Genomic DNA, 16,172 nt, shown 5'->3' with positions numbered 1-16,172 from the left:
ATACACAGTTTAATATAGGAATTTTGAAGGGACAGCAAAATACTGTCGGTATAACAGGGTTCTCGTTATATGCCGTACTCGCTATAGCGGACTTCTACTGTACATGTAGAGTTCAATGAAGCTACAAAAGAAGCTTAAAGTGGTTTCGATGCTGTTCTAAGCATCTTTTCAACACTGATTTACAAATTTTGTCGCAAAGCTTCCAGAACTGTTGGTTTTTAAATTTTGAATGGATTCATTCCTTGAAATGGTCAACATCACGAATCTTGACAGAATAAACCTGATTTTTAGTATACCCCAGACTGAAAGACCCGTGGGTTCGATATCTGGGATCACGGAGGCCATTCAATAGTACCCTGTCTGCCAATCCACTTATCAAAGTTTTCATTTAGAAAGTCTCACAATAACTCCATATTGCGGGGGTGCTACATTTTGTTGCCATATCAACATTTCTTCAACCACCGTTGTATATATATTTATTTAGCAAAGCGGCTACCATAGTTATCAGCCCCCAAGCCCCTGAGGTCTTGAGTAAGAAATCAATTTTGAGCTTTAACTAAACCCTATCTCTGTGATCTCCGTTCAATACGGAAACAAAATGAAGTTTATATCTCTGAATTAGTCAACGTACTGGGAAAGTTGATGGTGTAAAAGAAGAACTCAGATATTGTAGTGATTCATGCGGGTACGAATAATATTAACTGCTCTCTAACACCATCACACATAATGGAAGACATGAAACAGCTTGTAGAGAAAGTGAAGGATAAATCTGTTGGCACGAAAGTGTGCATAAGTGGAGTGATATACAGGTGTGATGTTGACTACAGATACATTAATTTGATTAATTCATGCCTAGACTGGATCTGTTAGGAGATACACTTGCTATTCATTGATGGTAGTTCATGTATAGGAGATAGAGGTATTGGAAGAGATGACCTTCATTTTAACAGAAAGGTTTTCACATTTCAGCCGCCTGTTAAACAGAATAGCGGACAGCCTCCAAACAAGAAACAAGTAAGGAAGCAGAGTGGTGGTCATGTCAAGCCAAACACAACTCCAAATGCTGAGACAACTTACAGGGTAAGTGCACCAGTAGATATTCCACAGTGTAATAATGTTAAGTCATGATAATAATAACAACTCAAATAATTTTAGTGGTAGCAATAATGAAGGCAATGGTGATGGTGGTTATAAGGAGACTACTATTACTACTAATTACAACAACAACAACAATAATAATAATAATAATAATAATAATAATAATAATAATAATAATAATAATAATAATAATCTAAACAAAATTAAATGACTGACATACAGAAATATTCTAATCAACCATTAATTGCCAAACTTACTAATTGCTGACTTTTACAAGTCTCTCTTCTGTACACACACTAGGGAGTCCCAGCAGGTTGGAATTACCTGGGGACGGCTATAATCCTTACTTTCACTTTCCGGAGTTTACAAATTAGAATGTCAATACTGTAACTCGAGCTATGTTGGTCAAACAGGCTGCATTTTTGTCATAAGATACGCCGAACATCGCAACGCTCTCAAATACAATTGGTTTTCAGCTATGAGCATCATAAAGATTCCAGTCACGATTACACTACAATAGATAAAGATCTTAAGATCTTGCATTACGAGCAAAAAGGTACTTTGCTCAACATTCTCCAGAACATCTACATCAATACAGATCAATTTAGGAACCCTTCTCATAATTTAAATAAAATCAACGAAAAAAAGAACATTACTTGAAACTTTCATTCCATACATTTGTCAGCACTTCTATAACAGAAACACCTCTCCAACACAATACCACGCCCACTTTCCCCATCTCCCCATCAGCTCAGCTCCTCCCTCCCCTCCCCTTCCCCCTTCACTCCATCCATCCTCTTAAACACAGCTGAGCCAGCAGCAGACACTAGCAGTGAGAAGGGGACCACCAAATTGAGGTTGTCATGCTGTTCGAGAAGGCAACTCCTCAATAAATAAGTTTAAAGGTTTTTTACGCTCATTTTACTCAATAGCCCAAGTTTCTCACACACATTTGTTTTTTCCATTGCAGATTTAATCCACATTGGCGGTTTCCACTATGAGTCACTCACAATTTACCTGGCATCTGTTTTCTCTGCAAACAGAGTTACCTCAGTTTTCTTGCTGCCCTCTTGATCAGTTGGGACTGTGACTCAATGGAAACAGACTATTTTTCTCAATTTTAACACAGTGTATTCGTCCTCATTTTTAATTGCAACATACTGTACTTTTAGACTAAGAGGTCCACAACCTCGCTACTATTATTCATTGTTTCTAAATCCATCATGTCTCATCTGTTTTCCATTCCTTTCTTCATTGTATTTTAATATATTCTTTTAACATCAATTATCAATTTTAACTTTTTGTCATTGAAGATGGCTCAAAGGAGCCGAAACATGTATGACCAATATTACTCCATCTAAAGATGGAGATATATATGTAATGAAGAGGAGGACATATTAAATTTGCTTTGCAAAGGGCTTTTTTTTGCAGTATAAACAAAGTTGTTTATTTTAATCAAAATTTAATTCTAAAAAATTGGTCCAGTACAGCACAGTCATATTAAATAGCATATACAATAATATAAACTAACTTCTTTAAAAAAATCTGCAGAACAACATGAATGTCAAAAAAATATCTACAGAACAAAAATTACTACTTTCTTACAAAATTATTCTAAATTAGTCTCAGCAATGAAACCAACGGTCAATAAAATGTCTGGAATATCTACATTACACATAATCACAGATCAATAGGATCTTGAACAACTGTCACTGCAAGATCAGCGCCAACTTGAAAACGAACTGCCTCTGGAAAAATAAAATCATGAGAGATAGAGAATCTGTGAATAATAATAGTAATAATAATAATTATTATTATTTAAAAAAAATATTGGAAATAAATTATGCGAAGTTCAGAAATTTTAGCAGAATCGATCTCTAATAAGGCATATATGCAGTATAAACAGTATAGTATGAATCCAGTGTAACACCGGATCATATTTAAACATCAGAGTTCCTCAGTAGGCCAACAAAAGACTAGTTACCTGGAGAAATCAAGTCTAGAACAATAAATATATTACAACTGCACAAGGTCATGAAACACATAAATCCATAAATTTAAAAGTGTACCTAGAAAGAACTAAACATTCATTTACATACTACTGAACATACAGAATGCTTGACAAGTGATGTGGTGGTGTTTACTGTTTTAAGAGGAAGTACAACTGGGCAACCATCCTCTAAGAATACTAGACATCAATAGATGAAGGGAAAAAACATATGATTTAGTCAAGTTTGAACAAACACCATGAGAGTTGATAAAAAGTTCCTACAGTAAAATACCAATATAACAAAATTTTGGGGACCTCAGAAATAATTTGTTATAGTGAAATTTAATTATTTAATTTAATTATTTTCTGCTGGGGCTTATGAAATAACAAGTGTACTGAAAGTTGTGAAAAACAATAAATATGAAAACGTGTACGGGGGCCAATAAAAATATCAAGTATTATTGCAGATCACACTCTTTCTACAACGCCATTTTGAATCGAACATACCTTCAACCAACTTAAGCCATCGAATCGAAACTCGAAGGTGCAAGTTCAACATTTGCAACCTCTGCGTGCTTCAAGATGTGGACGCCAAGTCCACTTTCTGACAGATAATTTTGTCTTCATTAGTAAGGAATTTCATCACTATGAAGGGCTGACATCATACTTCTTCGCTATTTCTCCTTTCTTTCCTCCTTTCTCCACTTCCCAAAGTATTTTACATTTTTCTTTCAAAGAAAACTGCTTTCGCTTCTTTTGATCCATATTGGCGAAAGAGTTAATTGGCACACTAATACACACATTGCTTCACGAACGAAAGATAAACAATGAACGCGTCATGAGACGTGAATAAACGAAATGCAGTACAGTGTAGAGACGTGAAACCGCAACGTTCATGGGTTGATTGTAAATGTGGCGTTCCTTCCCTATGTATTGGTTACTTTGAAATAGATATCCAGCTCGATCAACCACGTACATGTATGGAAAATGGCTACCTGATACGTTTCCTGTAAACGCGAATACTGTAATCCAATCTGCACACCCCAATATTTGAAGATACTTTTATTAACAGAAAATTGGCTTTAATTTGCATTTTATATATAAGAAATTAATCCTACATAGTGACGTTCATTACTGGTACACCAAAACTGAATATGATAATCTTCACGTGCTGTTGGGTAGGCAACCTGCTCGTCAGAATTGTAATGTGTTTGCTTACCTTCCCCTGATTTGTAATCGGGTAGTTTCACCTGTGTGTTGTATAGAGTGTGCCGCCTGGTATTAGCTGTGCAGACACGTGTGAAATATGCAGCTATTAAAACAGGATGAATTTCAATTACATTTTGAAGGAAAAATTGTTAAATATAAGCAAAAAGGCTACATTTTAATTCGTTATGATGAAAGTTTGAAATTCATTACAATGAAATATTTTAATACACATTAAATAGGGAAAAGGGAAGGGACCCAAAAATAATTTCGCTATTCTGAACATTTCGTTAAACTGGCGTTCGTTATAATGGCATTTTACTGTACTACATTGATAATATTGGTACAAGCAGTTATTCTTATTTTAGGTAGTCAAGACAGTTTGTTTAGTGTTTGTACAGCACAGCTTTTGACAGACATGCTGCAAGAATCCAGTACAGTCATCTTAACTTGTAACATGGACAACAGAAGATGTTATATTCCTCAAAACAACTTCAAAATGTACACTTAAAGGGAATAAGAGAACACCAGGATTGTGCCTACTGACATCATACCAATTTGTTTATAGTACGCGCACCTTTTAGCGATACATGGACTCCCTAGTGCTGAATCGGTCATGCATCGCTGAGCGACATCCGGCGTACTCTTTATGTACCAGTACTGTAGTTTACACAGCAAACCAAACTATAGAATTCATGCTAGGAACAAGAATTGCATTGAGAAATGTTATATAATGTTATGTAATGTGTGTATGACACAGTTGTTGGGTTAAGATAATAAAGGTTTAGAAAATCCATATCGATCGATCACATTATCAATTCAATTCAGATTTCATTTCCATTCAGTTGGCAGTATTACCGGAACCGGGAGAGCTCCCTCCTTACTCCTCAACCCCGTACAAAGAAATATCACTAAAAGGTGCGCGGACTATACTTGACTATCTTTCCCTCTGTGAATCAAAAGTAGAATGTTGGGCTCTGGGGCCCAAGATCATGGGTTTAAACCTGGCAGAGGTAGTTGGATATTTGCAGGGAAGAAAAAAGTCCATTCAGCAATTCATGTCATCCGAAGCTTGCAAGTTAAAGATCTACATTGATATATTCAATGTTTACCCGACAAAATTAATTTAACCCTTGATCACTAACCTTTCCCATGACAAACGTTATCACTAACCATTCTCCTGTGGGACTACACAAATGAAACCACCAATATCTGCAACTGTCACCTTTAGGCACATAAGAAAAGTAAACCAAAACTTGCACACTTTTCTACTTTCAAAGCCCTAAAAGTCATACTACCGTACATGGAAAGCACTTGTTCAATTCGTCACTCTACATCTCCATCATAACCAATACAGTAAGAAAACATCGATTTCAATACGTTCAAAGGAGAAAATTGCACAAATTTTCTTTTTTTTCACTCTGTTCTAGGTTTAATCTCTCTATCACTGCATTTTCTCCGAAAACACCAATCAGTATCACACTTAATGACCATTGTAAAATTGAACATGTGATCATGGCTTTTTATCAGCAGCTTTGTTGACAAGTGCATTCGTGTCCTACTTTGTCTTATTAATATTTGCGCATGATGATTCACTTTAAGGTCTGTCTATTTGCTTTTAACTACCTACATGTCACTTAAACACTCCATTCAGGTATTTGATCGGTGGTCAATACATACTGCCCGACTGTAAGTAGTGTAAAAGAAGTGGGCCTGCAACATGTTTTCTTCTTGTAGGGCTTTTGTCATTCAGGTTTGTATATTTCTGCATTTACTTTGAGTATTTCACCTAATATTGTTGTCAATGGCCACGACAAAGTTGGCTGCGTAAGCTGATGCCAAAGGTGAGATGTAATCAGATCATCACTCAACGGCTGTGCACAGGTCGTTCACGAGACTGGTTTTTCTCCTTTCCTCAGAATATTGTGACAGTATATTATGTAACTATTGGCAACGAACATTTTGATTATGTAGAAAGAAATACATAGAAGGCAGTATTAAGTCTTTCTTCTACAGTCCATACTAATAATAATGCTATTTGCTTTACGTCCCACTAACGACTCTTTTACAGTTTTCGGAGACGCCGAGGTGCCGGAATTTAGTCCCGCATGAGTTCTTTTACGTGCCAGTAAATCTACCAACACGAGGCTGACGTATTTGAGCACCTTCAAATACCACCGGACTGAGCCAGGATCAAACCTGCCAAGTTGGGGTCAGAAGGCCAGTGCCTCAACCGCCTGAGCCACTCAGCCCGGCACAGTCCATACCGTCACGTTATTACTGACCACTCATCCCTCAGACGACGGCATCTCTGTAACACTCAAATTAAATTAGGCACAAAAGAACTTCCATGCTTTTTCAGGTTAGGAAGCATACTGGGAAAGGTACTGAGAAGGAAAAGCAAAAAATGTTACCAGAAGGGTGGGGGAAGAACATTCATCTCTCCGCGCGAGCAGACGAGTTAGTGAGGTAGGGTTAAAAAAAAAAAAAAAAAACAACTAAACAATAGTATGCCTAATATTCTGGTTCCTTTGCTATCTAGCAGAATAGTGTTGCAGCCTAATAATGATGTTAAATCAAAATGTCACAGCACAGTAGCTGAAATCAAATTCTCCTTTTTCTTATAGTGGTAAAAGTAGCTCAAAAGATGAGTTGATTCTGGTGATTGCACCTTTACACCAATCATCAGGTACTTACTTAATTTGCTTTTTTCTCCATATTTACCTTAGCAGCCTATATATAAAATGTAGACCAATAGGTCCTGCTGCCTTTATAATTTCCACATATATTTCAGTCATCCCTGCCGCTTTTCCTGTTTTCATTTGTTAACAACCATTTCCACCTCTGCTATTGCAATCTCCATTTCTGGAGCATCCTCATTTACCACTACACTCTCTTCTGCATCATTTGTCACATTCAGAAGTTTATCAAAATAATCTTTCCACCTATTCTTTATCTCCTCTGGGTCTGTTATTACATTTCCACTCTCTTCCTTCAATTTTTTGTGTAGACTTTTTTCTTTTCTCATATTTCTTTTTTCAATCCATACGTCCTTTCTCCATCATTAACCCCTTTTTTACACTTACTTTTAATTTCCTGATACTTAATCTTACTTCATTCTTTCCTATCTCTATTCCATTCTTGCTGTGCTTTCTTATTTTGTTTAACAAATTGTTTCACCTTTCCATTCCACCAAGGTGTCTCTTTTTCCTTCACTCTCACCGAAGTTCTGCCACAAATCTTCTCTGCACAGCTTACAAATGTGTTTTTAAATTTGGTCCATTCTTCTTCTACATTTTCTATTTCTGATACAGGAATAATTTTACCTATTTTCAATAAATAGTACTGCCAACAGATAAAACTTACCCAAAGTTTGGAGGACTGGAGAACGATGGTTGATTAGACGGCTGATTACTAGATCCAAACAGTGGCTGACCAGATCCAAACCCTCCTGTACTTCCACTGCTAGCCAGGTTACCAAATGTCATGGTATTTTGATTGGCCAAGTTCTCAAATGTAGAGGATTGTTGTGTAGGAGAGGATGATCCAAAGGCTCCACCTGAAACTATGTTAAATGAAGCTCAACTGGACAGCGTTCCAGTTTTCAAATACATGGGTAGCGTTATATCAAATGACAACCTAGCAAAACATGAGGTGAACAATCGAATCAATAAGGCAGCACAATTTTACCACCAGGTAAGACACCTGCTGTGGGATGAGCAAATACCTATGAAAACAAAAATGACATTGTACAAGTCCTATTATACACCAATCCTTACATACAGTCTCGAAACCACAACACTGACCAATAGAGATAATTCTAAACTTCAGGCAGCTGAAATGAAATTCCTACGCACTATGATCCAGGAAACCAGGAAAGACAAGATTAGGAATGAGAAAATTAGAGAAGAAGTAGGAATAGATGATTCTCTCCTCAATAAGATTCAGATATCAAGACTGAAGTGGTTTGGTCACATGAAGAGGATGCCAGTAAACAGAACTGCAAGGAAGGAATTTGACAGAAAGGTAGAAGGAAGACGACCCGTGGAAAGGCCACGAAGGAAATGGATAGATTTAGTTAAGAGCGATGTACTGCTGAGAGGTCATGATTGGGACAAGTTGGTGGAGGAAGAATGGTACAAGGACAGGATGAGATGGAGGAGGTTCATATACCACACCCGGGAAACTGGAGATGGTTTAGGATGGTGATGATGATGATGAGAATCTTCAACACTATGGAGATAAGCTATTCAAAATTCATCATTCTTAAAACTATGATAGCATATGCTCTCCCTAGAAATAAAAATCAATTAACATCTGCATTTAAAAGCCAGATCAGAGGCATGATTTTGACGAATTAATTTATGCACAATACTGTAAGTAGGAAAAATGTCACATTATTTCAAAATAGGGCTTGCCCTGTCACTTTAATTTTGCTGCAATTTTCTAAAAGAACACAAAAAGCTTCCTTACACAGTGGACCAAATGTACAATCCAGCAGGCAAAAATTATTTTAATGCAATATTTGCTATATGCATGTATTAAATATTTTGTAATAATAATATGAAATACAGTGAAATCTCCATACGACAATTACCGATACAACATAATCCCTGATTTTAAAAAATCTGATCCCAGCATTAATTCTATTAATTCAATATAAATTTTTTTGATTTAACAATACTCTCACTAACAATATATCTCTCCATTACGAATGCCTTTTTAAACCCCAGCGATATGGTTTCCTCTCGATACTACAATAATCTAAGCACAAAAACAATTACGAACATCTGTTATTGCCATACAAAGATTGAACTTTCCTACTGTGTAAGTATAGAAAGCAAGAATTGTTTATAGCTGTGTACTTACTCGAAGGGTGGGTTTGTTGAGCAACTTTGGGAACTTGGCAGCTATGGAATTCGAGGCAGATTAAGGTTGTATACATACCATAAGAATTTAAATGGCAGCACTGCAGCTATCAGACAGCTGCTTAAAACTAAAATAGTCTCTTTTTTATCTCAATTTTGACATATTGTCAAATTTCACAGACTGCTGTAACAGAAGCAGTGAATATCGATGCAATTAGGTCTTCGTATGTTTCTCTGTCTATGAAGAGGAATGTGAAACAGACTATCAATTCAGATTTCTTTAATTATGGTAGTTTACAGTACTGTATAGGGTGAACAACAATTATGTGAGAGAAATTTAAATTACATTGTCAATATGAATGTACTTTGGACATAGGTGAGGTATTATTGTTTTTTCCCCCGTGTATTTCTGTTGTTGCAAATAGTGGAAATTAAATTATATGATATGACAGGTAGTTAATGTAATTCAATTTTCCGGTGTTATTGTGTTCCACCAACTGACACAAGAGCCCGTTATTCTAAAGCCCAATTTAAAAAGGTAATACTTTTTTTTTGTCTGCGTGGTATCATATAGAGATTTCACTGTATTGCATACATACATACATACATACATACATACATACATACATACATACATACATACATACATACATACATACATACATACATACATACATACATACATACATACATACATCCATCCATCCATCCATCCATCCATCCATCCATCCATTACATACATACATCCATCTTCATTATAGACTGTTAATGCCTTTCAGCGTTCAGTCTGCAAGCCTCTGTAAATTTTCTAATCGCCGGCACAATCCTCTATTTGTAACTAGTTCTGTGACCTCGTTTAGTTCTATATATATCTTAATGTGATAGGAATCAGTCGAGGGACATTCCACTATTCAACATTTTATATAATCTGTATCATTTATATCTTTAATAACTGAAGACTAGTTTAGATTCTCTTGGAATCATCATCAGTTAAATACATAAATCAGAAGACGTATCAGGACTAACATTTTATATGGAATATACCTTAAAAATTAAATATACATATACAGTAGTTAACATGAAATGTATGTCTTAAAAACACACTGAATTTAAATTACTCCCTTATAGAGTCCAAGTCACATTAATTGAGCATGTGTGCACAATTTTAAGCAAAGTTTTAAAAAGTTGTATAAAAATTTGTGGTTGTGAATCTTATTAAATTTCTGTAGATACCGTGGATGGAACAATATATATCTACAAAGTTATATGTCAAAAATGTAAACACTTGAATTGGTTCGTTTAGTCGTCGTTGAACCGTCAAGTAGGTTAAAAACGTATGCCGGAGTTGACACTATAAACGTTGTGAAACAACTTGTAAGAGTGGCGATGCTGAGGTAGTTGGAGGTTGTAGAATTAGAATGTACCCAGCTATTGCTTATTTGAATTATGTACAGAATTGCCGAGGAGTTGGAGGAACATCCTTTGTTGCTTGTAGTGGCTGCTGTAATTTGAAAGTGGAACTGCTGGATGTTGATGTTAAAAGTTGTATATGGAACATGAAGTCGCATAAAAGGGGGATAATCCCTTACTCCTCGCCCTTATAAGCCTGCTGAGAGAGAGAGAGAGAGGGAGAGAGAGAGAGAGAGAGAGAGAGAGAGAGAGAGAGAGAGACGGTGTAACAAATGTAGGAGAACTTCCAAAGACAGGCTGTCCACCAAAGGTAGGAGGTGTCCTATACTAACTACGGGTATAAGTCGTGTTCTCAGTAAGCCTGTGTGTGTAATGTGTAGCATTAGTAATTAGTAACTAAATCTTAGTGTAGAAGCTACCAGTCATATATTAATTCATCTACTACCTCGCCAACTCGTTATGATATTACATACTTCATAGGAGTTCAAATCAAGACCACAAACCAAACTCAAACTCTTTCAGTTGAAAATCTATTTAAGTTTACTCATGGAATGGCAAACATTGGCATTTTTTATTAGGATAACAGTATCTTCAATTCAGTCATGTCCCACAAAAGTCTGGATACACCAGGTGGCCATCTGTTTCACACGAAATGTCCCAAAAAATCTCTTTTCCATAAGAGCTTAAACAATAATCTAAGGAAGATATGCACCATAGATATAGCTACTAACAATAACAGCAACATTACCTGGACTTCCAAATGTAGGAGAACTTCCAAAGACAGGCTGTCCACCAAAGGTAGGAGGTGAACCAAACGGAGGGGAGTTTGATTGTCCAAATACGGGAGAACCGCCAAACCCACCTGAAGTGGAAATTCGAACTGTGTGAATTTGCTTGATGACAAACCAGTTCTCAGTAATATTAATATTAAATAGCTAATATATATTAACACTAAACAGTTCAGTTACATACTGCACATAGGACAATATCCAGTTTTCAATCTGAAAAATTTCGTACAAAATCTTCCACATTCTCCATTCACTTCAAGATAATACTGTGCAAATAATACAGCTGTAACCACAAGACCAATATTTATGTTTACAGTTAAAGGAGAGGAAAACTCATGAGTGTCTGGTATTATGTATCTGATGAATGATTACTGGTGGCAGCGATGGGAACTATAGTTCCATTTTCATGAGTTTTGACTTACAGTTAGCCGGAAGTCAGCCGGTGGTGCTGATTACGATACAAAACACGAACAGAAATGTAAATACTGGAATATAAGTCCATAATCAGTTATTCTTTGTAGCACATACATGATTCACATAAGATCAATAATACACAACACATTTAGGATAAGGCTACAAGATAAAAATATGTCAATGCTCGAACAGATAAAACGTGAGAAAATTAAATTAAATTTCTACTCGCCATGTAGAAGATCTCGTGTTGCTGTTAGATTCAGTTTCCCGTAACGAAGGAAATAATCCTACAAAGCGAATATACCACTCATTTCTGAGTCACTATCGGCATTGTTATCGTCTGTTGAGGTTTCACACTCGCTTGACCCTAAGGAGATCATAAAGTCTTCAACATAATCGTCTGTGAGACTTTCTTTCTCCCAAGCTTTAATCATCTCAGATTTCGTGTGTCTCATAATGTTGCTCCAGTCCTCCGCACTTATACGGCCTACGGCTTCGAAAAAACGTCTTTCAACTTCCGAAACTGTGAAGTGTCGGTTATTCTCAGCTACATAATCCTTCACTTGGGCCCAAATCAGCTCTATGGCGTTAAAATGGCACTGGTATAGTGGAAGGTGAACTACTTTATGCCCGTTCCTTCTGGCCATCCACCACATAAACTGGGCACTGGGGCTGGTTTTGTTTAAGGAGATGCATAAGATCCCCCTTCCCCATGTCATCGCGAACCGAAATATTGTGCTCCTTCAACCACTTAATCAACTCATTCTTTCTAGCCGCCATTGTTGGTGCTTTGTCAAGAATGACTCCCTAACATTACAAACAATTTCCCGGACCTGACTCCTTAGTGGAGTACCGCGTCCAAAGGGCTTTCTTCTCTTGGAAGCTTCATCCTTAGACGTAGGCGTTGACATGACAGAATATCAAATTCACACATGGGCCTAAAATTAACCTACCATATAACTACCGAACCAAATATTAAACTAAGCTACTATACGAGTATAAAATAGATCACCTGTTACACACTATTCACTACAATATAACGCGCTATACTATTAAAAATACTAAACAATACATTTATAAACTCTACACTATGAAATATAAACGAACAAAAACCTAGCACAAAGACTGCGAAAAGAACTGAGCACAATACCACACACAGCTAATAGCACGTGGTTACAGTGAACAACAGATCGACAACACTGCTAACCGGAACTGCAGTTTACTGCGCTCTATCGGAGCGATCGGCTGCCTATGATTGGATGTTGATTAATTCACTTGCCCTCTGTCAAAAGGCAGTGCTCAAACGTCAAGTCGAAACTCATAATAACTGAACTATATTGTACTCGCTATAAACAGAGTGGCGCAATTTGTTACCTCAGGCGATTGCTGTCAGAGATGGATCGTGGTGTGGGTTACTGTAGTCATGTCCTAGTTTGTGAACCGTGGGCAACGGCTGAGTGGCCTAGCAAGTGGACCTGAGAGTCGTGATACCAATTTAATCTCGGACATATTCCGAGTTGTGGCCCTCCTTGTGCTCAGGCGGCTAGAACCATACAATCCACCGATGGTCCTCAAGTCATTAGAGGAAAGGTTCTCACTGGGACTATATGTAAGTAGGGTAGCAAATTGCTTCACAGAATTTACTGAGCTCAGAATGTTTTAAGCAAGCCTCGAACCTATGGGAGTAACGGAGTCCCACTTATATTTGACAGGTGAGGGACTCCTTGGAAACAACTTGGTGAACAAAATTGAATTTGTAGAAGAGAAGAAAAAAGAAGAATACAGGACAGTGGTATATTTATTCCCTTTCCCCAGTCTTCTGGCACAAATTTTTTTATATGCACTTTAACAATCTATACACCCATTGTAGTTCAACAGGTCCAGCAGCTATTTCCACGCTAATTTCATCCATCCCTAGTGCCTTTCCCTTTTTCATTTTATTGACTGCTAATTCAACCTCTAATGTTGTTATATAATCTTCTACTGTTGAGTCATCACATCATATTACTACCGTCCCCCCTGCGCAATTTCTCACATTTAGCAGCTTATCAAAATACTCTATCTTCTCTTTACTTTTTCTGGATGTTTTATCAACTCTCCACCTTCCTCTTTTTGTATAAATTATTTCCTATTCATAAATAATTCCATACAGCATTCTTTTACTGCCAGCTCCATCCGTTTCCATCTTTTATGTAAATTCTTCCTAATGTTTCTTCTTTTCTCATTTTACCAATTTCTTAAATTTCCTTGCTAATGTCCTTACGTCGCACTGACACAGATAGGTCTTATTGCGACGATGGGAGAGGGAAAGACCTAGGAGTTGGAAGGAAGTGGCTGTGGCCTTAATTAAGGTACAGCCCCAACATTTGGTGTGAAAATGGGAAACCACAGAAAACCATCTTCAGGGCTGCCGACAGTGGGATTCGAACCCACTATCTCCCAGATGCATGCTCACAACCGCACGCTCGTAACTGCACAGCCAACTCGCCAGGTTTAGATTTCCTTTTATTATCAAAATACTTCCTTTCGCTTTCTTTTTCATCCCTATTTCATTCTTGCCATGTTTCCTTCTTATCTTTTGCTGCTTCTCTCAGTGAAGACATTTCTGAGTTTAGTGCTGGTGAATCAAATGTTGAACAATCCTCAAAGGATGAAAGTGATATCAATACAAACGTTGCTACAAGTGCTGTGTTATGGAAGAATGTTTCGAGTCACGATGGCAGGCCAATTGAATATCCTTTCTCCAAACAAACTGGGTTATCAGTTGATGCAAGACCACTGGAATATTTTAGCATGTTTTTTAACACAAATGTTGTTGGGGGTTAATATAAGGCCTTAATATAAGGTCATATTTGTACATATTGTTTCCAAATGTTTAACAAAGACAAGACCTGGGTCTTGACCTTAAGATTGACAACAGGCTGAAGATGCCCCAAAACAGGGCGAAACATGTACCTAGGTAGTGTATACAAATCACTTAGAATTTAATCACCACAAATGGTGAATTGTATTGAATAAGAGGCTACAATAAATTTTATTCTAATAGAATCTTAATTAGTGCCTGGTAACACGGAATGTCGAATAAGTGAAGGTCGGCTGAGCGAGACTCTAATGTATTTAGAAAGATTATACTTTCCTCTATAAGAAAATTAGTTTTAATTAACATAATAGTGCAGCAATTCTTAAATATAAATTTATGAAGATTATAACACTATCCCAGAAGACTGGAAGAAGGGTATAATTGTACCTCTTTTCAAGAAAGGGAGCAGACAGAAATGCATCAACTACTGTGGAATTACTCTGCTCTCTGATGGTCTAAAACTTCTTGAAAAAATTACAGAGAGTAGATTAAAAGGAACAATATGATTTTAGGCCCGGAAGAACAATTACAGACCTTATTTTTGCTGTCAGGATGTTAATGGAAAAGCACTGGGAAAAAGGGAAACCACTTTTTTCTACTATTCCTAGACATAAAAGGCTTATGATAGCATACCAAAGGAGTGTATCTGGGAATGCCTAAAAGAGCTGAGAGTTTGCAAAAGTCTTATTGCAAAAGTGAAGACGCTGTATGAAAGGAACAGAAGTTGTGTGCAAGTGGGTTGCGGGCTGTCCAAATGGTTTGAAATGAAGAGAGGAATACAGCAAGGCAGTGCTTTGTCACCCCTCCTATTTATCATAACAAAGGCACTAAAAAGGAAGGAGCAGCAGGACTTGCAAGCTTTCATCTTTGCAGACGATGTGGTGAGCTGGGGTGAAACTGAAAATGATGTGGAAGAAAAGCTGCAGAAATGGAGTTAAGAGTTTAAAATATATGATTTAAATAACAACAAGACTAAGACAGTGGTGATGAAGTTGCAGAGGGGAGATGACAAACCACAAATCAGAATAAATGACACCAAACTGGACAGTCCTAACGTTTAAGTATTTGGGTAGTATAGTATCAAAAGACAACCTTGAAATATAGGAGGTGGACAGTTGAATTAGCAAGGCAACTCAATTTTATCACCAACTAAGACAACTGCTGTGGGATAAACAAGTACCACTGAAAGCTAAGATGATATTATACAGTTTAAATCATATTATACACTCATCTTCAAGTAAAGCCTGACAACTACCATATTAAAAAGACAAGACAACTCAAAACACCAAAGTTGCAGAAATGAAGTTTCTACGTACCATGGTACAGAAGACCAGAAAGGACAAGTTCAGGAATGAAGAAGTCAGAGAGGAAGAGGGAATAAGAGACCCCCTACTATAGATGATCCAGAAAGCAAGACTGAAGTGGTTTGGCCATGAAGGATGAGTGCAAGCAGGACTGCAAGAAGAGAATATGAAAGAGAAATAAAAGGAATAAGACCAGTGGGTAGATCCAGAGGAAAATGGACCGATTAGGTGAAG

The 16,172-nt window shown here is 37.1% G+C and overlaps 1 protein-coding gene across 2 annotated transcripts in view; it reads right to left on the bottom strand.

The window, feature by feature from the left end:
- Window positions 1-2,540: 2,540 nt before the first annotated feature.
- LOC136857740 (nuclear pore complex protein Nup214) overlaps window positions 2,541-16,172 on the bottom strand; it is a 232,325-nt gene continuing 218,693 nt past the window's right edge. Inside the window, exons 16-18 of one of the 2 annotated variants that reach the window (XM_067136629.2) lie at window positions 11,321-11,434; window positions 7,661-7,859; window positions 2,541-2,846 (exon numbers count right to left, since the gene is read on the bottom strand). In XM_067136629.2, coding sequence (XP_066992730.2) covers window positions 2,819-2,846; window positions 7,661-7,859; window positions 11,321-11,434 — 341 coding nt within the window. In that variant the 3' untranslated portion in view covers window positions 2,541-2,818. The remainder of the gene's footprint in view (window positions 2,847-7,660; window positions 7,860-11,320; window positions 11,435-16,172) is intronic. The other variant, XM_067136630.2, reaches the window with a different exon arrangement.

This window comes from Anabrus simplex, chromosome 1 (assembly GCF_040414725.1).
Source record: "Anabrus simplex isolate iqAnaSimp1 chromosome 1, ASM4041472v1, whole genome shotgun sequence".
NCBI classification, from domain to species: domain Eukaryota; kingdom Metazoa; phylum Arthropoda; class Insecta; order Orthoptera; family Tettigoniidae; genus Anabrus; species Anabrus simplex.
Note: the sequence above shows the minus strand (reverse complement) of the source record. Positions and strands in the feature narration are given on the sequence as shown.